Source organism: Plecotus auritus (assembly GCF_963455305.1).
Source record: "Plecotus auritus genome assembly, chromosome: 7".
NCBI classification, from domain to species: Eukaryota; Metazoa; Chordata; class Mammalia; order Chiroptera; family Vespertilionidae; genus Plecotus; species Plecotus auritus.
The window spans coordinates 173,000,509-173,025,369 of record NC_137774.1 but is presented as its reverse complement, the minus strand read 5'-3'; the positions used below and the strand labels follow the sequence as shown (position 1 = coordinate 173,025,369).

Genomic DNA, 24,861 nt, shown 5'->3' with positions numbered 1-24,861 from the left:
AGGTGGCTGCTCCCCGAAGCCCCTCCCTTTGAGATGGCTCATTTCACAGCTTGAACTTATCCCCCCCTCCATCAACAGTAGTGCCCAAGGAGGAATGAAATGAAGTGTTGAATTTTTTAAGGGAACGCTATCACCTTTTCTTCCCAGGAATATCCACTAACCACACAAAACACCATTTGCTTTCTACAGCATTATCCCTCTCCTCTGTGAAGGCAAAGGGAGTTTTTAAAATTAGTTTTTAATCGTTCTTCTTTTAATTGTTCTTGTTATTGATGGTGGGAGACTTCGATAAGTACCTTTCAATTTATTAAAAATGTTCAAGTTTGTTCATGGTGCTCACAAGCTGCTGGTAGTACTTCATACTGTGAATGGGATGGACTCGCGATTTCGTGGTCAATCCTGTTGAGCACAGCTGAGGACACTCCTGGTTTTCCTCCTGTTTCTCTGGCCGCCTGGCCTCTGCTCTCGTTGTAGGACATCCTCCTGGAAGAGCAAAGCATTTCCGGGGTCCTTAAAGCTGAGTCCTGGCCCCTCCTTCTTTCTTCTGTTGCTTCCACAGCCAAGGGGTGTAATTACTGCAACAGACATGGGACTCACGCATCTATGTCTCTGGCCTCTGATGTGTGCATCCGTATGTCCAGCCGCGTTTTCCTGACATCTCTCTTCATATATCTCACATACACGTCACGTGTTAAAGTCATATTTATGACCCATGTCTCTAAACTGGTCTTTTTTAAGGTTCCACATTCCACCAAATGACGTTGCCTTTCATTCAGGTGTACAAGTCCAGAACCTCAGGCCCACTTGACGTCTGTTTAACCCTCACTCCTCCATCTCCAAAACATCACGTAGTCCCACCGATTGCAGGGACTAAATAAAAATCTCTTCAGTTTGCCCATCTTCCTCCATGCCAACACCACCACCCCAGCTACTCCTGCTGCAAGGTCTCCTTCATCTATTTTTGGTGGCCATGCATTGGCAACCACAGCTGGGGTATGCAAGATCCTAACGTTATTTAGGTCTTTCAAATCGACCTCAGCTAAACTCCAACAACTCACCACTGCCCACAGAGGTGTACAGTGGCCAGGTCACGGGGTCAAGTCATCAGGGAAACGCGTCAGCCATCAGGCACAAGCCCAGTCTGTTGCCATTGAGACTCAGCTACGCCAGCCCACACGTTGCCATCAGCACACAGGTCTTGAGGAGGCCGTTCCGGCCTCTGTGGGCCCCTCACACGTTCCCCTCTGAGGCTTTGCTGCGACCCAGGAGCTGCAGGGGAGAGGGGTACACCCTTTCTCTTTCTCCGTGTTCCCAACACCTTCCCCTCGGCCCTCTCTGAGTAATCCAGACTAACTTGCCTTTGGATGTAGCTTTTAAAGTGAGAAAGAGCCTCCATCAGTTTCATCTTTTCCATCTGCAGAAATTCCCTAATGCAGGGCTTAACAAGACTTCGGATAACTTGTTAGGAATGAAGAAAGGAGAAAATTAGATTGAACTTATACAAATTGCCTCTCCTACTCTCATCCCTTCCACACCCCTCTCTGCTCTGCAGCCAGGGCAGTACTGGTCATTCAGATGTGACCACAGCCCTCACGCTAGAGGGCACCCAGCCCTGGCTTCCTGCCCACCAGGTCCCTGCTCCGACCTGTCCCCCTCCATCCCCTGGACTCTGACCACACTGGCCTCTCGGACCCTGAAGAAGCCACTTCTCTCTCTTTCCCCTCTTCCCAGCTGCCTTTCCCCAGCTTGCGGTCATCTTGCAGAGCTCCTGCACGTGGCCTGTCCAGCTCACGCTGCCTGCAGGGACCCTCACACCCCACGTCTCTCCCTAGTGACGCGTATAGTGCATAATTATAAGTGGATTCGTGTGACTTTCTGACGGTGTCTCCCACTGGATGAAAGTTCCGTGAGGACGGGGACCATGTGTGCCTCTGTTAATACTGCTTCCCCAGGGCTTACGCCAATGTCTGATACAATGAGAGAGAGAGACCTGGAGTTGTGCACCGTTATTTAGGAGTTTTTGTCTGTTTTGTTTTGATTTTAGATTACTTTTGCTAATTTCTTTAAGACAATTGGGTGTCTTTTAAGATAGTTTCTGATTTTAAATTCCTAGCCTACTATTGTTTTAACAAAAATCAAACACATTAATATTTAACATATTTTGAGCATTTACTTTGAGTCAGGCATTGAGCTATGTTCATTACATGCTTGTGTAACTCTCACAATGGCCATTTCACGTGGCACTATCCTTTCCACATGTTACACGTAAGGAAAATGAGTTCTAGAAGCTCAGGCACACAGCTTCTCAGTGGCGAGGCTGGGAGCAGGCCAGGTCTGTCAGACTCCAGAGTCCGAAGTCACACCACAGACTTCCTTTTCCCTTTCCTTCTTTCTTTTTTAGGGCTGCAACCCACTTTGCTGTGAGGGGCAGGAAGTTACAGTGGGTTTAGCACAGGATCCGGGGTGGTAGTGTGAGTAGAGGTAGAAGACTAGGTAGCTAGAAAGATGGAAGAAAGACATGGAAGGGTCATGGAGGGGGAGGGTAGAGAGAAGCGGGGAGAGAGAGAGAAGGGCAGGGAGGGAGGGGTACCGGGTAAAGGCTGTTCTGGTCCCGCTAGGGACAGACATGGCCCTGCTGCCCTCAGGTTTGGTTTGATCACATCCTAGCATTCCAGTATTTCCAGGCACCTGTGGTAAACCAAGCTCATGACCCATTTTGCTGTCACTTTCTCCTTACATTCTCTTCTACCTACTGTTCGCTCAGATCCCTCTCTCCCGAACTCTTCCCACTTCCGAAAGCATGCCATAAAGCTTTGCACCTCAACTGTTTGCTTTCTTACGAAGCAGGGCCTGTGGAGCAGCACGAGGCTAACGCATTCTGCTGTAACTCCTCAGCCTGCCACGTGGACAGGGCCAGCCTCAGAGGCCACCCAGCCCGACCCCTTTCCCAGCAACAATAAAATAAGCAAAACTACAATAACAAAACAAAAGAACCTCCCGTTTGGTTCAGCGGACAATCCCAGTCTATTGTCATGCCTTTAGTCCCGTGTGAACAGGATCATGATGAGGAATATTTGCTGTGACGAGACGGTTCTGTTAGTTTTCCTGTTCATGGCAAATCTTGCTAATCTTCCCACTGTGCGTGGAGGAGAGGGAGGCGCCGGCCCTGATTGGCCCAAGTTCACAGCTAGTACTTGACTCCTGTACAGGACCTGGGGCTCAGATCCCATCACGGCTCCATCCAGGCCCCAGCTCGCCTCCGTGTTCCCCGCACTGGGTTACGGTACAGGAGGCAGGTCTTGTTTCTGGAGCCTGTTGGCACAGGATGGAATGTCTCAAGGAGCTGGGATCGCTGTTTGAAAAGCGGTATGTGGCCATGCTGAGTTCGACCTTCATACCTGTGTGAAGAAAGGGTTTTCTAAACAAACCAAGAGGGCAAACCGAGCTGAGGGTAATGGCAAACCGCGTAAGCGCTTGATCGCCTTCTGCAGAAATAGCTGTCCCTACGCATGAATGCTGTCAGCGCAGTCAGGCTGGACAGCAGCAGGTTCTGTTTGTGTCTAAGCACACTTAACATTTGGCGGCCCGTGTGCGGTACTTTCAGGTCATAATCAGGGTATTTCCAAAAGACTGTCTACGTCTAAATCAGTGTTCTAGAACTCCCCCACGAAAGGCACTGGCCGAGCGGCTGTGTCCCAGCAAGGCTCCTTAGATGGGTACAAAGAGGACAGACGTGCCGGAGGTCTAGCCCTGGCATGCCTGCGTCTTTTTTTTTTTTTTCTTTTAATGTTTTTTTTTTTTTTTTAATTGATTTTTTAGAGAGGGAGGGAGGGAGAGGAACACAGAGATAGAAACACATGTGCCCTGACCAGGAATGGGACCAGCGACCTCCTGGTTCATGGGGCTACCCTCAGCCACTGGGCCACACCGGCTGGGCAAAGGTGCCTGTTTCTCTCCCATCCCTGACGATTTGAAACCCGTGAGACCGGGCCTTCGTTTAAAACGCTTAAGATGCAACTTGTCATTAGTCCACTTGGGCTCTCCCTGATTAGCCCAGTTTCGTCTGTACTCGGTTGTGCTGATCAGTAAGCTTTAAGGGGAATATTTCCAAACTTGTCTTTGCCATCATACTCAGAACTTAATGTGTCCAGGAGAAAGGGCTCTATCGTTTATTTATTTTTTTCCTGGTGTGAAAGGAGGTTTCATTCTATTTAGAGGTTTATTTCTGTTCTATCGAAATGAAGACATGACTTTCTTGTCCACCGCTGCCCAGTCACGGGGATTGAAAGGTGTCCGTGTCTCCCTAGGCTTTGGCAAGGCAAGCCAAGCTCGAGTTTGAGGAACAAGCCATCAGAGAGCGGGAAGTCCACGAGCACATTGCTGTGGAGAGAGCACAGGCGCTCTACCAGAAGCACTACTTAGCATGCGCGGAGATTCTGGATCAGATACTCGACTTGTCCACCAAAGTGGCAGAATACCGGCTTTTGACCAATAAGTAAGTCTTGTTTTTTCACAGTTAACACAATAGAGACGCCCCAGAGAATGAGAAAGGTTACGATTGTAAAGCAGACCCTGGGTGGGTAAGAGAGAAAAATGTTTCATGAGCTCTAACGGGTTTGGCTCAGTGGATAGAGCGTCGGCCTGCGGACTCAAGGGTCCCAGGTTCGATTCCGGTCAAGGGCATGTACCTTGGTTGCGGGCACATCCCCAGTAGGGGGTGTGCTGGAGGCAGCTGATCGATGCTTCTCTCTCATCGATGTTTCTGGCTCTGTATCCCTCTCCCTTCTCTCTGTAAAAAATCAATAAAATATTAAAAAAAGAAAGAAAGAAAAATGTTTCATGAAAGGAAGGCGAGAAGTGGGGTCCGGAGAACCTGGATACTGACCTAATTCACCCCTGACTCACCTTATTTAACATGCATTTATGCGTCTTTTCCATTTAAATGTTCTGTGTAAATCCACTACAATTTACTAAGACAACTATGATAATTTATTTGAAACACTCGGGACTTCCTAGGAGATGGGAATTGTTTAAAGATTCTTTTGCTAATAATTAATGCAATTTATAAGAAAATATTGAGCAAAACAAGAAATATTAAGACTGTCAAAATAAGAACAAGGAAAAATCTAAATTTAAGTAGAAAGCTAACAGCGAGGGGTAAATTGAAACACAGTAACATGGGCAGCGGGTTTGCCAGTTACTGCAGCTGAGCTGCCCATTTTATCTGAGCTTCCTGGTGGCCAAAGCAAAAGGGAAACATACTATTTCTGTGTCAAATAAATGACTGAAAAGCCAGCTGACAGAGCACAACGCTCTAGCAAGCTCAAGACTTCCGATAGGCATTCGTTTGATTATTGTAGCGTTTCACGGAGGCATACACTAGTCTGCCTCTTACTACTCTTTTCTTTTCTTTTTTTGTCTAAATGCCTCTTACTACTCGTAAGCCCTGCTTCATGAAAATTAATATAGAGAGCATATCGCCTACATGAAACTATTTTTGTTATAATTTTAAAAATACATAAAATTTTAAAGTTCCAGAAGTATTGATATATAGAACTTTTAAGGAGGCTTTCCTTTGAAAATGTGTCTTTTAATTGCAACTGAATAAGATAATTGCACATGAACACAGGTGGGCAAAAGTAGGTGTGTAGTTGTGAGTATGCAAAACCGAGTTTATTCTGTTATTTATTAATTATTGTATTACTTATTTGTATTATAACTATAAATCTACTTTTCCCATCCCCTGTATGTTAAGATTTTTTTTTTAGTTTACATGATTAACAATCAAGATAAACTCATTTTAATTTCTCTATATTCTGCACTAAGCAAGGTATTATCAGTATATATATCTTTGGTATCAAGCTGTTTATATGAACTGACTTTTGTTAAGACTGCTCCTTAACAAAATTATTAATATTCAAATAGTAGGCTATTAGTTCAATAACTGCAAGATTAAGTTTGGGCAATATATAAGTTGTTAATTATTTACTTCATCATAGAAGCCAATGCCACTTTAATAATCCTGGTGTTATTTCTATGCCTGAGCTTATTAATTTCTAAACTTCCATGTCTCCATAAAGCAATCTCTAGCAACTATTACTATTTTATTCATGGAAAACATGATTATATTTTAAATTGTAACTTTAAATACTACTTTTCATTGTGGTAAAATATAGAATGAATCACTTTAACGTTTTCAAGTGTACAGTTCAGTGGCATTAAGTACATTCACATTGTTGTGCCACCATCACCAGCCTCCATCTCCAGAACTCCTTTATCATTCCAAACTAGAGATCTGCGGTAATTAAACAATAACTCTGCCCTCCCTCCTTCCCCGGCCCCGGAACCCACTGTTCTACTTTCTGTCTCTATAACTTTGACTGTGCAAGGTACCTCGTGTAAGTGGAAACATGGGGCATCTGTCCTTTTCTGTCTGGCTGATTTCATTAGCATGTCTTCAAGGTTCATCCATGTGGGACCATGTCTCAGAATGAAATACATGAAATACTGCTGGTTAAGTTGTGATTTCAAGCTCTAGTCCAGCTACTTTCAGAGAACTGTATCTGAATCATGTCAGTCTCTTTCCTTCCTTGCCCGCTTCATTCATCTTGGAACCGTTGTCCCATCACTCTGTCTGATTACCTCCTCTAGTCATTCCTCAGATTCAAATAGAAATAATTACTGATAAATCATCTTAAAGGTTACCAAACGTTCAGTGACAGTAAGACAACCATACAGTTGATCTTTCTGTTACACATTAGTATGAAAATATGTAAACCAACTGGCATCTTAAAGAGGCCTTGGGAAGTGTTCCACCTGTTCATTTTGCATAGGAGGGCACTATTGCCAGAGCATTTACATGATCTCCTGAAATCACACAGCCATGTAACAAGACAGCTGGGAATGAAAAACCCTAAGTGCTATGATAGTGTGAATCATTTTGGAATATATTGTTCTTAGTTCACAGTCAGTTAGAAAGTTTGAAGAACAGTGTCTTTAAGTAACATTCATTTATTCAAACTTACTAAGCTCCAGATATTTCATGGTTGGTGAGCATTGTGGCCCGCCTCCACGGCAGCACTAAGCCGTCAGTCGGACATCCCTGGACTGCGAAAGGGTGCAGGCCAGGCTGAGGGACCCCCCCTCCCCCGAGAGCACGAATGTTGTGCACCAGGCCTCTAATATAATAATAGAAAGACTACAGTTTAAGGTGTATGTATGACTAACCGTTGATTCATCTCTACCTTTTTTTTTCTTTTGATATAGTCTGATTCCACATAAAATTATGCATGATTGGAAGGAACTGTTTTTTCATGGAAAGCCCATTTATGAGCAAGCCTCTATTAAGGATCTGCCAGCTAAGCCTTCTGCAGAGCAAATTACAGAAATGGAGAAAAGGGACTTGCTAGATAACAATGATTATGAAGAATATAAGGTATGAACAAAAATGGAATAACTAAGGTGAATGCAACATAATAAACATCATGTTAACATTAATTTTGTGACATTATTTTATTCCTATTAATAAAAATGGGAATTTTATGTTTGCATTTTTCCCTTGGTTTAATTTGTATTAAAGTACTAATTTTTAAATGCCTAACTACATATAGTCTATTATCTGTTACTCCCAGTTAATATTAAGAGTAGTCTGAAAATAATCAAGCGTTATATATTGCCTGGGCAGATAAATTGCAGAATTTTAAAATGTTTTTATCTATCAGCATTTTTCTTTGTATGAGCTAACTACCTTTGCTTCATAAACCCCTGTTAAAGGGTATTTCTTTAAAAATGTATCTAAATACTATATTGTTCTTAGTGGCAAATGAAAGAGGAGAAGGTTTGAGCTTTATGAGTAGCATAGATTCAAACAAAATTTTATTCAAAGATATTTTTGTATTGGGTGCCAATTGTTTTTCTTAGATGAGCTGCTGAAAAGCCTTTGGGGTTAGACAGAGCAAGCGCTCATCATTGGCACTGCCATATGCTAGCTGTGAGACCATAGTCAGCCAGTCCTTTCGTGTCAAAAAACTGATTTATGAAATGGCAATATAATAATATACCTACCTTATTTTGTTGTTGTGAAGATAGTACATTTTAAAATATATATATAATTTTTATTAATTTCAGAGAGAGGAAGGGAGAGGGAGAGAGAGATAGAAATATTAATTATGAGAGAGGATCGTTGATTGGCTTCCTCCCTGCACGCCCCATTCTGGAGATAGAGCCCACAACCCCGGCATGTGCCCAGACCTTGCTGCATGGGCCAATGCTCAACCGCTGAGCCGCCCTGGCTGGGCGGAAGGCAACACATACTGAACATTTAACCAAGGGCGCTGCATGTTGGATGCAAATAATACATATCAGTTTCTTTCCTCACCCAACCTCATCTCACCGTTACAAGGAGAATGTAAAATTAATAGCTGTTGGACAGAAGTTTTGGGTTGATCAGCAGTAATGGGAGAAAGTATGAGGCTTTTTATTACTAGACACATTGACTTAATTCCAGAAGGGCAATAAGTGCAATATGAATTATTTGGCACAATCATTTGTTGAATTCATCAAATACTAAATAGTTGTTGAAAGGATGCATGAATGAAGTAAATGAAGGACAATGAATGGGGCAAAGTGTAAAATAGCACTAATACGTACATACTGGAAGAAGATAAGCATATGGAAAAAAGGCAAGGAAAGAAAATAAGATTATGAGAAACTAAATGTACACCATATTTTAATTGGATGAATCTGTATTTGTATTACTAAGAGAACTGTTATTTATTAAGGATGAGTAGAATCTTATGGGATGTGTGGGCATATTTATTTCGTTTGGCCGTAGAATATACTAGAGGTAGTGTGTCAATTGGAAGTGTAATGCTACAAAATAAATTTTTTTTTCTTTTAAAACTATTTTGTTTTTTTTTGTTTTTAAATTTCTTTATTGATTAAGGTATTACATATGTGTCCTTATCCTCCCATTGCCCCCCCAGCCCCCCCACTAATGACCTCACCCCCCCTGTTGTCTGTGTCCATTGATTAGGCTTATATGCATGCATACAGTTCTTTGGTTGATCTCTCCCCATTATAAATATCACATGATCTCACTCATTTATGAAATATAATGAACAACATAAACTGATGAACAAAAACAGATCCAGAGACAGAGAAGCATCGATCAGACCATCAAACCTCAGAGGGAAGGTAGGGGAGGGTGGGGGTAAGGAGGAGAGATCAACCAAAATAAAATTGTTTGACAATATCAAGTTATGTAAAGGGATTTCTTTCCACTGTAAATTGTCATTTTATTTGACAGATCTTGCTGATTCATGGAATATTAATTTCTAACTTATTTCTTAAACAGCTCTATCTATTCTTGTTGTTCTCATAAATCAGGAGACCGGGTAGTCTGCAGCTTAGCAAAGATTTGTCTTTTTAACTTTTTTTCTTGTTTGGGAAATCATTACCACAGGAACACAGTCGTCTTACCCACATCCTTTGTAGGAAATTGTAAACTTTTGTTAGGTGTGTGTGAACGTCTGGCAATGCAATTTATTGTGTTTAAAGCTTTTTACTGTTTTTGGGGAAATGAAAATTACCTGAGAATTTCTGATTTGTGTTTATATACTTTGCTCCTTTTGACCACATGATGGAAAATAATATTCAGATGTTATACATTAATCCTTCCCTATTGTTAGCGCTTCTTTGCCTCTTCAGGATCTTGTTAACTGTTTCTGCCTGCAAGCAAAAAAAATAAATGTTTCAACTTGTAAAACATATTATTTGGCTTCAGGGGGACAACACAGCCTGGTTTAGCTGAAGGAAGCAGCTGTCCATATTTATCATTGCTAAATTTGCTCAGCCTTTTTACTCCTTAGGTAAATGCATAACTTAGAAATTAGTCTTCCAAAGGTTTGCATTCTGAGCATACTTTATTGATGCCCATAAACACCTTAAAAAACTAATATCTCCCAGCTTTGAGCCCACACTTTAAAGCTCCATTAGAGAACTATCATGCTTAAATATTTTAAATATTACTCCTAGAAGTTGGCATGAAACGCAGTTTTGCTCATGTATGCATCATATGTAGCTGCCAAATTTTTGTCTCATTTCTTTTTTTTAAATATATTTTTATTGATTTCAGAGAGGAAGGGAGAGAGAGACAGACAGGAACATCAATGATGAGAGAGAATCGTTGACTGGAGGCCTCCTGCACGCCCCTCACCAGGGATCAAGCCCACAACCCGAGCATGTGCCCTTGACCAGAATCAAACCCGGGACCCTTCAGTCCGCAGGCCTACACTCTATCCACTGAGCCAAACCGGCTAGGGATGTCTCTTTTTCTCTTAACATTATTTCCTAAATCATCATACTCCATCATCCAGGAATGGTATGGCCAGAAATATCATTCATTTGTCACTCCTAGGGAAGAGGCAGTAACAGCATCATGGGACAGCCGGACCCACTAGGATTCCCGGACAACTGCCACAGGAAAACAAGGCGTTGTTTAGTCAAGTAGGGAAGAGCCCTGGAAACCCAGTGCACCCCGGGCAGCCGGGGGAGCCAGGAGCCCAGCTTCTCTAGCTCTCTGGAGGCACAGTCCTCCCACAGCAGCTAGGGGTTCTCAGTTATGCACTGGACTCCTGCTGGTAAACCCCAAACTCTCCCACGTGCACGTCCTTTTCAGGAAGTCTCCGCCACAACGCACTTGGCAATTTGCAGAGCTCTGCTGTGCATGCCAACAAACAAGTGTTAGTTGGAATTCCCCCAATTTGAAAGAAGGGTATTTTGTGTCCAGTATATCATGTTGTTAAGTCAACCAAAGTTTTTTTCATTGTTATTTTTGTTTTTAATGAAAAATTACTGCTTAAGTTCATGATCACTTGAGCTTGTTGTGGCTGTTGGGCTAACCCTAGAGTGTATGTTGCAATGCACATTTTTATCAATGGCACTGTTGGCTTATGATAGTCTACTAACTAGACTTTAAGATGCATTTGTATATACTGTGGTTTAACATTCATGCTCCTGTCACCACACCAGATGTATACACACCCCTCCCCAGATTTGTTTATACATTGACACATTGCCAGGTCCTTTTCCACTAGAGAATAGGAATGAGGGACTGAATCGACCAGGGGGTTGCCTTCCTATGTCTCATCTGATTTGTCGGACTGAAAAACTCCAGACACTGCCTTGTTCTTACTCTCAACTCCAGCCCTTGGTCTGGATCCAGTGGCTTCAGACTCAACTTCTAAGAGTGGACACTCCAACTTAGCTCTGGCCTTGCTCCCTGGCTTCCCGGTGAATGGCCTCTTCTTCATAGCTTATTATTTAATCAAATATTCTTATAGGCAGAATATCAATTTGAAGCCGGTGTCACTCAAGTGACATCTTGGGTAACTGACACAAGCACAGTGATAGATTTTTGTAGCAGGTAAGTGATGGTAAATAGACCATTTTTAAAAATTTTTATTTAAAAGGTATGTATTGCATTAGTCAACTCAGGTTGCCACTGTAGACTGGGTGGCTTCAAAAAATAGGAACGTACTTCTCACACCCCTGGGAAGTCCAAGATCAGGGTGCCAGCAGACTCAGTTTCCTGGTGGGGACTCTCTTCTAGACTTGTAGGCGGCCACCTTCCCACTGTGTCCTCACATGGAGCAGAGAGAGAGAGAACTCTGGTCTCTTTCCCTTTTAAAGGACACTATTCCCATCATGGGGACCCCCACTGTCAAAACCTTGTTGCCTAATTACCTTGCAAAGGCCCCACATATGAATTGTGGAGGGACACCATAGAGTCCGTAACATACATGTTTACTCGGGACACTTATGAAGTACCTCAGAGTGCAAGCTTAGGTAATACCTCAAGTGCAAGACTCCTTAAATTCAAATGAATGGCTGTTTTGTTGCTGTATTTTTTGTTTTGTTGCTGTATTTTTTGTTTTGTTTTGTTTTTTTGTTTTTTTTGCTCCCTGTTGAGAAAGAAGTCTTAAAATACCTTATTATTATTTATTTTTTACTCTGAAGATATGTTTATATCTTCTATTTTGAGCTTTGCGGGAGTATAGCTTACTTGTAAGTAGAGTGAGCAGCTGCTCACATGATGGAAGTGGAGATAATCTGTCAGACCTCCTACTTTAAAAGTTCTGTTTGCCATTGTACCCGATGCCACACATGATCACTTCTTTGGATTAAGACATAAGAGGCACCTGCTGATATCCAAACGTTTCCCAAGATAGGTATCAAGAATAACAACCGGCCTCTAAAATAGGAGCCAGGAAAGAAGGTTGGTACCGAAAAGAATATTCCCACCATGGTTCTCGTTTAGTTTTTATGCTATGCACTGAATGGCTCTATTTGTTTAGAGTTTTGTCTCCAACTCTCTAAATTCCTCCCGTAATGGTAAGGCTAGCCGGCCGGCTTTCCCAGGGTAGGCCTCATTGTGTGGCTGTGTCTTCGTGGGATCACCAGTAGGTCCTATAATACTGATTTATGGTAACCAAACAGTGATACTCATTTACAAAGTAGAATATTAATGTATTGATTTCCAAAGGGAGCTGTTGTTATCCTGGTCACGTGGTTGCCAAGAAACAAGGCCATCTTCCAACTATTGTTGGCCAAGGATTTCAGAAGACGGGAGGGGGGTTGGCAGAGGTCTTGAGTCTAAGGAGTAGAGGGACTAGAAGGGGAACTTTGGTCATGGGGCCCAATAAATCGCAAGAAACTTGAATGGATCCAAGAAGGTCTTTGAATTTTGGTGTGGGGCAGAGGTGTTAGGCTGAGAACTCTCCCATCTGAAAGAACCCCCCACTGCTCCTGCCCAGTTCCCAGGGCCTGTCAGCAATACACTCTGGTACACTGGACATAGAGTTGTCTTTGATATATTGGTCAGTGCCAATATATCAAAGCTTTTTTGGAGTGGTCTACACCTCTTTGAGGTATTGACCTTATGTGACATTAGAGAAATTCCAAACAAGTCTGTCTCTCTGTCTGTCCATGGCTGAGCAATGGTAGCAGGTAGGTGAATTCAGATGTAGAAGCTTCTGGAAAAGTTTTTTGAGCAGCAAGACCATAGAGGTTGGTATCGAAGTGATCTTGAGGGAGACACCACCTCCCTGGTGAATAAAGCACAGTTTGACCAAGTAAGAAATACAGTTTACTGTTTTTATTAGAAGTGATTACCAACTCTAGAATTGTTTGGTGGTCCTTTCACAGGGAGAGATCTGATATAATGTTCAGTGTGATGCTGACCCGAGGGCTGTTGGGGGTCAGGAGGAATGCAGTAGCCTTAGCGTATGAATTTGTTTTAGACCCAGGCAATTGTGCTGTAAAAAGCGCTGGACTAGCTGCACAGCTGCTGGAATCCCCAATATGCTGCGTTCAATGCCCCAGGAGGGCCGGGGTGCTTGCCAGGGCAGAGAATGGAACCAGGACTATGGACCTGTCCTTTTGGGGTGAATAAGCTACTCCTCCCTGGATCTCCTCCACTGAGTCCCTTTGAGCACGTCTGGCATCAGAGTGCCACGCTAGCCCCTGCCCATTGTTTGCAGCTGATTTGTCACTGAATTTCAGCAGCACAGAAATATCCGTTTTTAGGACAGAAGAGCTCTCAAAGTGGCTTCGTTTCAGGCGCTCCTAGTAATCGGACCTGCAAGACGAAGTGTCAGCCCAGTTGCTCTGGCTGCCTGATCTGTAAGTGAGAAGAAGAAGCCTGCCCCTTCTTGCAAGTGCTGGGCTTTCTGAACTGATGGACTTGTTAGAAGCGAGAGTTGTTGGGTTGTGCATAGTGAGGTGCCAGCCCCCCTCAGGTGTAGGCCTCTCGGCTTTGACAATGATCTTCATCACCTGCGGGGTAAGTGACCATGGCCAATGTGAATTTCCCTCCAAGCAGGGGGATTCGAATTAGGCACAGTGTAGGTGGAATTTGTTACCTGGGTCTCCTTTTGTGATAGGCTAGAACTAAACATCTGTTTCCGTGGCATTAGGTCAGGGCAGGTTGGGGAAGGCTGCGGCTGGGACCTAAGTGATAAGGTTCTGAGTGAAGGCCGTTATTAGGATTAGGACCAGGTCTTCACATTTCGAGATGAGACAGAATTAACTGCAGGATCTGTTGATAGGCAGGCACTGACTACTCGCAATTCTTCTTGTACCAGAACAGTCTTCAGTTCAGCATTGTGGGTGAAGTAGAGTTAACCGCTGTCTCTCCCTGCTTACCGTGGGCTACGTATGCACTTCCTGAAAACAGGTAGGGGGCTCAGACTGAGAACTCGAGCACAGAGGTGCATGAAGGCATATCTTCTCTCTAGAGGTGCATCTGCCCTGCCAACATCAGTGAGAGGTGTACATCCCCATGGCCTTAGCTCCTCTGGAATCTACAGGCAAGCCTGGCAGGAAGGTATGGCCAGGTAGCTAACCATGGCTATGACATGACTGGAAGTCAGGTGACTTAGAAAGGCTGCCAAGCTCACTCAGCAGGGCCAGCTCATCTTTTATAGTTGCTCTGAGACCTTTAAATTGGGTCCCAACACAGAGCCTACTCCATGACAGTTCCGAGGTGAGACGTCAGAATTTAGTTGTCCATCAGCTGCTGACGTCTCCTCTCTTCCTCCTTGTTAAGGCTTGCACAGGGCAGGATCCATTCTTCTCATTGGAACCTGGCCATCAAAAAGGTTCCACACTGTGGTTAAGGAACCATATAGTGCTTCCATGAGCTGACTCCTCGTGCAAAGTATCCAGCCACCCTTTCTGCTTCTCCTGAGAATCATGGGCAGTTGCCAGGAATTTAAAAGTCTGAATTACAGATTTAGGCAGTTCCCCCAGATTCCCTCGGGGTTTTTGAGTGGTTGGAGGAGAAAAAGCCTGGAGAAAAAGCCTGGGAAGGAACGTCAAAGAACAGAAGCTCTGAAAGCTACCAAGTTTTACCTTAGTACTCCATTGTGGAGTATGGCTTTTTTTTCCTGAATGCCAAACTCCAGTAATTGGAATAATGCCCCTGGATTTTCCATGTTGCCATAGTAATAAGTGTGTTTCTATAACATCTGATTACCTCTGGTAGGAGACAGGACAGATCCAAACAGAAGATCAGCCAGGATTGCTGGTGCCAGAGATTGAATTCTTTGAACTGGAACCAAGATGATCAAGATAGTTTATCTGAAAGTAGCCAGAAACAGGAAGCGGCAGAGGTGGGCTCAAGCCAAGTCCTTTGAGTAGGCCAATGATCAGAGCTGAGATTGGTGAGAACCAGACCAGAGAATAAAAATGAAGCCGGGTGGTTGGAAGGGAGGCAGAACTGGAACAGAAGAAGATGCGGATTAAAGGCTTGGAAGCAAAGTGAGGAGGCCCCAGGCGATTGCCACAAACAGAGCTGGAATGTCTGTGCCTTGTTTTTATTATCTGCCCGTCATGTGGGACGTGGTTGCATCAACCTGGTTTAGGAGACCCAAGGCAAGTATCCCGTTAGGAATATGAAATGAATCAGGTCACACACAGCTCTCCACACATCACCTCTTACGTGCCCACTCACACAGGTGGCTCCTACCCATTCCAGGCCACTGTAAAGTCTCTGGCAGTGCTTCTTACAAAGTCCCAAACATACAGATTGTGAATCATTTATTACATTTCAACTGAGATGCTTTTTGCTGCCATGAAAAGGATGCCTTGATTTAATGGAGACGCTCTCTCAAAACCATACTACAAACCCTGACTTCAAGAAATGCTTCCAGGACTAGCTAATTTCGTACATGGCCTGTGGATTCTTGCCGACTTCTTTCTGTAATGATGACATTTCCTGATCTAGATTTGGGGTTGAGTTGTGTCTGTCAATCTTATTTGGGAAACTAAGATCTAAAATCAACCACACAAATAAGATCTTAAAAAAAGGTGAGTAAACTGGATCTTTAAATTATTACCAATTATGAGAAATTGCACCTAGAATTATGTTATTATTTTTAAAATACATTTCGGTGAATCTCTACTTGGTAACTCTCTGGGTTGAGTCACTGTTAGTATAAAGTTAAAGGTTTGTCCTTCCTGTTTAAGAGATGAATCCAAGATGGTACTCAGACACATGAAATCAGAACTGAGGGCACCTGGTGTTCTGTCCAATAAAACATCCTTTATTTTTTTTTGTTTTTGTTTTTCAAGCAGTGGATTGAGAATAGCTTATGAAATTAATTCATAGGTCATAATCATTATTTCTTAAAAATAGAAACACGACATAATGAAAATGATGCAGTGGCATACAATAGAAACTAAAGCACCCCACCAGCAGTAAGGCTAGTATTGCGTACAACATTTTTTTCTGTCTTACACGTACTTGTGCACAAATGCTGGTAACAATGTAAAATGCGTTTCTTATGGAGGGCCCTTGGCCAAAATGTCTGAAAGCCACTTTCCTGGAAGATGCAGTACAATTGGTAATTCTTCTTCCATGGAGGCCAGGCAGGTGGAGGAGTGCTCACGGGGTTCATAACAATAAAAACTGGAGACATTTGGCGAAGTGGTTGACCTGGAAGGAAGCCTGTACTAGGAGCTAAGGAAAAGGTCATCATGATGAACAAAAATAGAACCTCCTCTGGAATCGGAGGGCTGGTAATGGCTACGACAACCCCTGAGCCTTCGCTGTACATCAGCTATCACAGACTGTCTTCGCTTCCTCACTCTCTGACGAGTGGCGGGCAAGAAAAACCAGCCATCGTAGATGCAGGATTCATGCAGCTCGAAAGCCTTGGCAGGGTGGAGCTGTGGTGCTTTGGCCACGGCGCTCTAAAGGAGGCGTAGCCTCATTTTGTGGAGTTACTACAGGGGGTATTTCTCAAAGTCAGTTTATTAGAAGCTTCCACCATTAGTTTTTTGGCCACTATAACCAGATAATAGGTCTGTTGTTGGGTTTTATTATCTCTAGGTGAAAAGATGGCATTTCAAGGGAACTGGCAGGTAGGAATGCATTAGGGGTTGAATCGTGAGACGCTTGGAGCCTACCAGACTGGGAGTAGCTGGGCACTCAGGCCATGTAGATGTTGGTAAATTCTAGTCACTGATGAAGACAAGCACTGGATTGTGTGTACTTTCAAACCAGTGCCGCCACGCTACAAAAGCCACATTCAGAGGTTGCTACTAAATAGCATTGGCATAGCCCAATGTGTGTTTGTTGAATATTGTGCTAATGGAACTCACATGACAGTAGAATGTTTCCCAAGGTCCAGATTCAGTTAACACGGGTTTGTCAAAGTGAACTGTGTCTCCCCTCTCTTTTAAAAGGATAGATGAGAAAGCTCTATTTCCATCTCGGATCGCTAGAAGAAATGAGAATGAGGTACATTTGCTTTGCTCCAGGGGTAATCAGGTTCAGAGAAGCAAGCAAAGTATGTTGAGAAAACCATGCATCTCCATCAGCAGCAGAATCCAGCCACTTGGGCAATATTGCAGTCAAGGAGAGAATCCAATGACCTGAACACCTGGGAGATCTTAGGTGTGTCTTTGAAGTGTGCACATTCAAACACGCTGTTCTCAATCAGGTCTGTCTGTAAATGCTCATGATGCTTGTAGCCATAGTTAATAACAAGGGGACCAAGGACAATGACTTATTACGCCACAGGACACAAAAGGATATGACAGACTGGATGTAACCAGAATCAGAAGACTAGGGAACCTGAGGTAGCGACAACATGATATAGAGAACCATGTGAGTGTACTGAATCCAGGCTGGTAAACAGATTATTAGGTCCATGTTATCAGTGAAAACAGGAGAATTGAGAGACACCATGGTCCCAGGAATTCAGAATTCAGTTTCTGGAAAGGTCAGTGTTAAGTCAATTAATAAAATAGTACTAGTAAAGAGGTTATGACTTTTAACCAAGGTCAGGGGTTGTTTGCTCTGTTGTAATTTTATGATCTCTGTGTGTAGGTAGACAAGAGGTGTTGATAGATCTTGAGTCTTGTACTTTTACCTTCTAAAAAAATACATATTGATGGTATTTATATAGGCCCAATAAAAATAAAGAGATGTTAATTGTTCATTATATATGCATGTCAGTTGACATGAATTAGTGCTAAGACCAAGGAGCGCACATCTACACACAAAATAGTGTCTCACTAAAGTACTAGTTTATACCAGGTGAGACTCACCTGGTGTGGCCCACTCTAGGCATCAGAGTCCTGAAACTAATAGTTAGATGTCTATTTATAACAGTACCTGAAGGAGTAAGAATTAAATATATTGTATAATTTTTCTCTAGTCTAATTTCATTATATAATTATGTAAAATAGAAACCTGGTTCTTCTTCACTAACGAACTAGACAATCTCTTTTGCCCAGTGGAGTGAAACTAGTAATCATTCTGGTCTGAATTTACCTCTTTTTCCAGTTCTTCTGACCTCTTTTTCACTCACTATGTTCTTGTTCCAACCTGAGCTATTTACCTTGACTTAGCCTTTATTCTTGGTCTTCAACTGTGTTTTTAAGATGGTTCTGAAAAATGTTCCCCCCCCCAAAAAAAAATACCCAAAACACCTTGATCTGCTTATCTCCACAGGTCAGGCCTCCGTTTTTTTTCTAAGCTAAGCATTCCATTCTCTTCGTGGTCAGCATTCTGCTCCATTGTGTTCTGCCACATTCTAAACTAACTCAGGGATGGAAGAGGGCTTTATTCTGCCGCCTCTGAGCCGCAGCCGCCATCTCTGTACCAGAGACTCAGTTCCACAGCCACCTCCACTTCCCTGCGGACATTGCAACTTCTTTCTTTTTCTTATGTAGAACTTCTTGTTTAGAACTCCCAGCATAGTGTGACTCTTAATGCTAATGATGAGCATCTTTTTCTTATTTCTGCCTTTAATGGAAAAATGTATCGTTCATCTTTGTTCACCACTACCTATGGTTCCTAAGGGTGCTAAGGATGTCATCTTCAATTCATTGCACATTAAAGGATTTGCTTTGGCCGAAACCGGTTTGGCTCAGTGGATAGAGCGTCGGCCTGCGGAATGAGAGGTCCCGGGTTCGATTCCGGTCAAGGGCATGTACCTTGGTTGCGGGCACATCCTCAGTGGGAGGTGTGCAGGAGGCAGCTGATCGATGTTTCTCTCACATCGATGTTTCTAGCTCTCTATCCCTCTCCCTTCCTCTCTGTGAAATATCAATAAAATATAAAAAAAAAAATAAAGGATTTGCTTTGTTTCATTTTAATTTATATATATATTTTCTCATCAGAAATGAATTTTGAATTTGATCAGATGCTGCTTGGTCAAAATGATCATGGCTTTAAAAAAATTAGCCTATTAATGTGATACGGTACCAGGTTTTCTAATATTTATCCTACCCAGTATTCATGAAATAACTCTGATTTAGTTATGGCAAGACAACTTCAACATAATATAGAGGTTATGAGCACTTGTTCTGGAATCTGCCTGCCTGCGTCCCAATACAAGTTCTGCCATTAGTATTTGTTGTGAACACTGACAAGAAATTTAGCTTCTATAATACTCAGGTGTTTTCTTCTGAAAAATCAGAAAGATAAGGATACTTTTGTAAGAATTGTGTGAGAATCGTGTGAGATAATGCATAAAAACAACAGTATATGGCACATACTGTGTAGTAAATGTCAATTGGTATCTTTATTGCCTCTTAATATAATGCTAATTCTGTTACTATTGTAGGCATGATTCTTGTAAAATATTTCCAAGTGAGGTTGGCTTGTAGTTTTCTTCTTGGATGCTATTTTTGTCACTTACTTTTGATATCTTTCTGGTATCAGGATTATGTTAGTTTTGTCAGGTGAACTGGAAAGCTTTCTATTTCATTCCATTCTCTGGAAAACTAAACAACACTTGCATTTCAGTTTAATTATGGTATGACAATTTTTCTGCAGACTATTTATGGTCTTCAAGATTCCTCTGGAAATAGTTCTTTGACAATTTTTCCACTTCTTTCATGGCTTTCATCTTTCAAATATTCCACTTAAATTAAAAATTGTATCATTTTTACTCTCCTAAAATATCATTTTACCATACAGTAATAAATTCAAGTTTTTTATAGTAGAGTTATACATAACATTTTCTTAAAGATTTTTAAGTCTTAAAATCTGTTACTTTCTTCCTATTATGTTACAAAATTGATACTTGCTATTCACATTTGTTCAGAACTAATAGCAATTTTATTATCAGGATTATCATGGACAAATGTAGGAATATATCAATAAAAGGTATCTCAATAGTTTGCTCTCTAATTTATCAATTTCCATTTTTATGAGTCCCTTCTTCCTTATTTTTTACTTTATTTTAATATTACTTTTCCTATTTCAATGCATAGTTTATTAATTTCCCTTCTTTTTAAGTCAAGGCATTATACTAAGGAACTATGAATTTTCCTCTAAGTACAGTTTGATCCCATCCCATATTGTTAATAAATTTATTGTTTTAATGTTCTTTTTGGACATTTATATTTTTAATTTCTTTCTTGCATCAAGAATTACTCAAAAAGACTGATTTTAGTTGTTAATAATTTATATTTTTCATATCTTTCAAAAATCAATTTTTAGTTTTATTACACAGAGCTCAGAGAATGTGGTCTGTAGTGTTGTTTTTTTCTTCCCCTCTAATTGTTTGATCATTTCAGAAAAAAACCTGGAAAAAACTGGGAGTTAAACATAGACACCATATTGGGCATGAAATAGTAGATCAAACTATTACTGTTTTTTATCTGCTTACTTGTGATAGTTTTAATTTAAGTATCCTAATGCTCAACCTGGACTATAATTTGCCTCAGTTAACTCAATATGTCTCCTTTTATAAACTGTTATGGATTTTAGAGTTGGGTTAGTGTGTGTTTTCTTAATTTTTATGTGGTGAGCTCAATTTTTGCTCTCTAATATGAAAGTATTCATGTTATTAGTCATTTATGTAATACTAGAGGCCCGATGCATGAAATTCGTGCAAGGGGCTCAGCCCTCGCAGCTGTGGCGGCTGCCTCAGCCCTCACAACCCTGGCTTCGTCTGGAAGGTCATCTGGAAGATCGTCCAGATGGTCCTTCTGCTGTTTGGCCATCCAGTCTAATTAGCATATTATGCTTTTATTATTATAGATAATAATTTGACCTATTGATTAGCTTTTGTTTGTTATAATTTGGATTTGCTTTCAATATCCTCATATGCCTAAATTCCACTTTTAAGAATATTATGTTTTATTTGTCTCATTGCTGCTTTCACAGAACATGGTTGGAGAGTGGGCCTTACCAGAAGAAATGATTGAAAATGTACCACCCTCCAACAATTGCATATTGGGCCATGTGGTTCACAGACTAACTGAAAAATCTCTTCCCCCTCAAGTTGAATCAATAGAATCTGACGTGCCTTCATGTGCTATTAAAGGGTGCATATTAGGGAAGACATTTAGTGGAAAAACAACTGCTGTAAATGCTCTAGAAAAAGGTAGAATTTTTTCCTTTTTATATTTGTATTTATCTAATTATCTTAACATTGACTGTAACTGCAAATGGCTGTGTCTGTAGAAAACATACACGAGGGTCTGCTGATATATTAGGAAAATCTGTCATCAAGAATTTTATAATAGAATGATCAAGTAATTTGTTTCCTAGTCAGACACTCACCGATAGAGTCATAAACTGTGACTGTCCCAGGCAAACCTGGTTATATGGATATGCTATATTATCATGATGCAGAGTATAACTAGAAATAACAAGTCTTGAACCTTTCCTCATAATTTTTACTTACTTTACCAACAGATGAAGTAGGATATTAGTAATTTGTCACAAGTATAAGAGAAATCCACTTAAAATTATATATAATATAAAAAATGTAAATATTTTCATTCTTTATATTTGTTGAATTTTCACTCTGTCTTTAATGAGCCTTAGTCTTTCTCTGTAAAAGTTCTTTCAGTTAGAGGCAAAATCACAGGTTTCCATCTGTTCAATTCATTTTTATTCATTATATGTTTGCCTTTTTCATGGGAGAGCTCAAAATTTGCGCTGAGGCCAGTCCATCTTGAATCATTCTAAGACAAAGAAGGGCAGGTCATTATTGAGATGTCAAAGAGCCCTCCTTAAAAAGAAACTAGACAAAATCACAATGAGATAACTCTTCACATCACTAGGTGTATTTTTTAAAATATATTTTTATCAATTTTTAGAGAGAGAGGGAGGGAGAGGGATAGAGAGATAAAAACATTGATGAGAGAGGAACATCATCGATCGGCTGCCTCCTGCATGCGCCCCCACTGGGAATCAAGCCCACAACCCAGGCATGTGTCCTGACCAGGAATCTAACTGATGACCTCTTGGTTCCTGGGGTCAGTGCTCAACTGCTGAACCACACTGGCTGGGCAAGTGTAATTTTTTTTAATGGGAAAAAGACAAGTAGAGATATTGGGACACGTTGCTGGTGGGAATGTAGAGTGGTACAGCCATTATGGAAAGCAGTTTAGTGGTTTCTCAAATAAGTTAAACACAGTATTGCCATATAACCCCAGCAATTCCACTACTAGTTATATACCCCAAAATATTAAACACAGGTGTTCAAGAAAAAGAAACAATATTGTATAGGAATATTCATAGCAGTACTGTTAATAATAACCAAAAGTTGGAACTAATCCAAACGTCCTTCAACTGATGAATGGATAACAAATATCCATACAATGGAATATTATTCATCCATAAGAAGGAGTGAAGTACTGATGCATGCTACAACATGAATGAACCTTGAAAACATGATACTGAGTGAAAGAAGTCAGACACAAAAGGCCACATATTATATGATTCCACTGATATGAAATATTCAGAATAGAAATATCCATAGAGACAGAAAACAAATTAGTTGTTGCCAGAGACAGGGATACGGTGAAGAAGTGACTGCTTAATGAATACACGGGTTCCTTTTGGGATGATAAAATTTTTCTGGAACAAGATAGTGGTGATGGTTGGACAACATTGTGAATAACTTAAATACCACTTAAGTGTGTCTGTAGAATGGTCAAAATGGGTACTTGTATGTTCTGTGAATTCTAACACAGTAATTTAAAAAAGCAGCTTGATCCAGACAGCAGTTCTAGGGGGCCCTTAAGACAGTGTGAGAAGGTGAACCTAGCACAGAAGGACAATGATGTCAGTGTCCTAATAAAAAGCTGCCTTTTGTGCTTTAGACTTTCCTATCCAGGTACTTTCTATCGACACTCTTCTCCGAGAAGCTATCAAAGCATGTCATGACAATGAAACAGTCAGTGAGTCCCTTCTAATTCAGCACGAAGCCGAGGAAAAGGCTCCGTCAGATCTGCATAGTAGCGAAAGCCAGGCAAGTGCGATTTTAGTTATCTTTCTTGCCCCTTGTATATGAGATTTGAAGCTAGATGGAATCTAAAAGATCTTCCAGACCAGAGATTGATGACCTTTTCTGTAAAGGTCCCAAGAGTAAATAGTTTAGATTTTGTGGGTCAAGAGGCAAAATCAAGGATATTATGGGGTACTTATATACCACAAGAGAAAATCCACCCCACCACCAGTTTCCCTGGGTGGTCCGTCCAGGGTGATGGTCTGGCTTTGTGCCCAGTCACCTTCCACTAGTGGCATTCTCCTTGGGAAAGAGCCACTGATAGTGAGGGGGTGGAGGGCCTGAATTTTAAGGGCTGGAGGGGAGAAGATATGAGTGCTGTGGGGAGTTCAAGTCCCCAGCGCCCGGAATGAAATTCTACTACTGAGAGTCTGGCAGTGGCCAACAGCAGAGTCCCCATCATGTAGTTGGAGCCAAAGCCAGCCCTGGGCAATGGTCGAGGCCAGTGCTAGAGTTGAGCAGGGGACAGGAGGTGGAGGGTGACACCTGGCTTAGTCCCCAGGCTCACAATGGTGTCTTATGGAGTTTTAAGTGCCCACGGACCATATAAAAATAGTCAGCTCCCTAAATTTGGTCCATGCCCATTGTTGGCCAATCTCTGATCTAAACTCATAGATCTCAATTTGTGGAGGTGGGGGTTGAAGGGAGGTTTACCAGCATCACATTCTCATCAGTATTGCATCTTGCTACATTATTGCATGAAGGTTCTAGTGCAGGAAATAGGAGAATGTGGCCCCACCTTGGGAGACAGTAGAAGCCTTAAGCATGAATTGGTTTGATTGGGGTAAGATGCTTGGTAATGTCCAGACTGTGATTGGGATCCCAGGTTCTAAACCCAAAACTCTTTCCCCTACCTTATGCTGTCTCTGCAATTGAATAAATTCGCAGAGAATCTAATCCAGATCATTGGCATGAGCTATAAAATAAGTATCCCTTAACTATGAATTCTGAAAATAACTGGGAGTTTTCTTCACTGTGGGATGCTTTGTCTTCCATGTTGTGGTACTCTTCATATTCTAACCTTTTGGGTGCCAGATAACACACATCTTTACTTTATTTCCCTTATGGCTAGCTATGATTGATATCTCTAGGCTTGTTCTTTCTAAGGTGGTTTCCATAAACTCTCCCTCTTTCTCGTCTTCCATTGTGTTTTCAAAATGGCAGTTGCTCTATTTTACATAGTAATTGAAGGCCAATTGAAAGACAGATCCACCACAGGTTACTGTGTATTTCCATAAGTACAATTATCACCAAACTTTGTTTCTTTCTGGAAATTATTCAGTCCCTCTAAATATCACTTACATTTTAATGTTACAAAATAGTATTTTTTTCAAACCTTACTTATAGAAATGAAATTTATAATGCTTTTAAAATGACAATATTAAAACCTGTCCGTGTTTGTGTGTGTGTGTGTCTTCTCCCCAAAGGATCTTCAAAGTAAATTTTCACTTGATCAGCTTTCAGAGGAAGCCTTACCAGAAACAGAAGATAAAACTACACTTAGTAAGTAGACATTAAAACACATCATCCAGCCCTA

General features: G+C 41.5%; 1 protein-coding gene across 2 annotated transcripts in view; it reads left to right on the top strand.

Annotated features, from left to right (window-relative positions):
• Positions 1–24,861, top strand: part of LOC308255281 (sperm flagellar protein 2-like) — a gene marked incomplete at its 3' end in the record, with an annotated part of 136,593 nt that overhangs the window by 28,536 nt on the left and 83,196 nt on the right. Inside the window, exons 8-12 of one of the 2 annotated variants that reach the window (XM_080682505.1) lie at positions 4,308–4,495; positions 7,267–7,435; positions 21,191–21,410; positions 23,140–23,288; positions 24,752–24,827. In XM_080682505.1, the coding sequence (XP_080538631.1) occupies positions 4,308–4,495; positions 7,267–7,435; positions 21,191–21,410; positions 23,140–23,288; positions 24,752–24,827 (802 nt within the window). Of the gene's footprint in view, positions 1–4,307; positions 4,496–7,266; positions 7,442–21,190; positions 21,411–23,139; positions 23,289–24,751; positions 24,828–24,861 lie in introns of those variants that run through there. The other variant, XM_080682504.1, reaches the window with a different exon arrangement.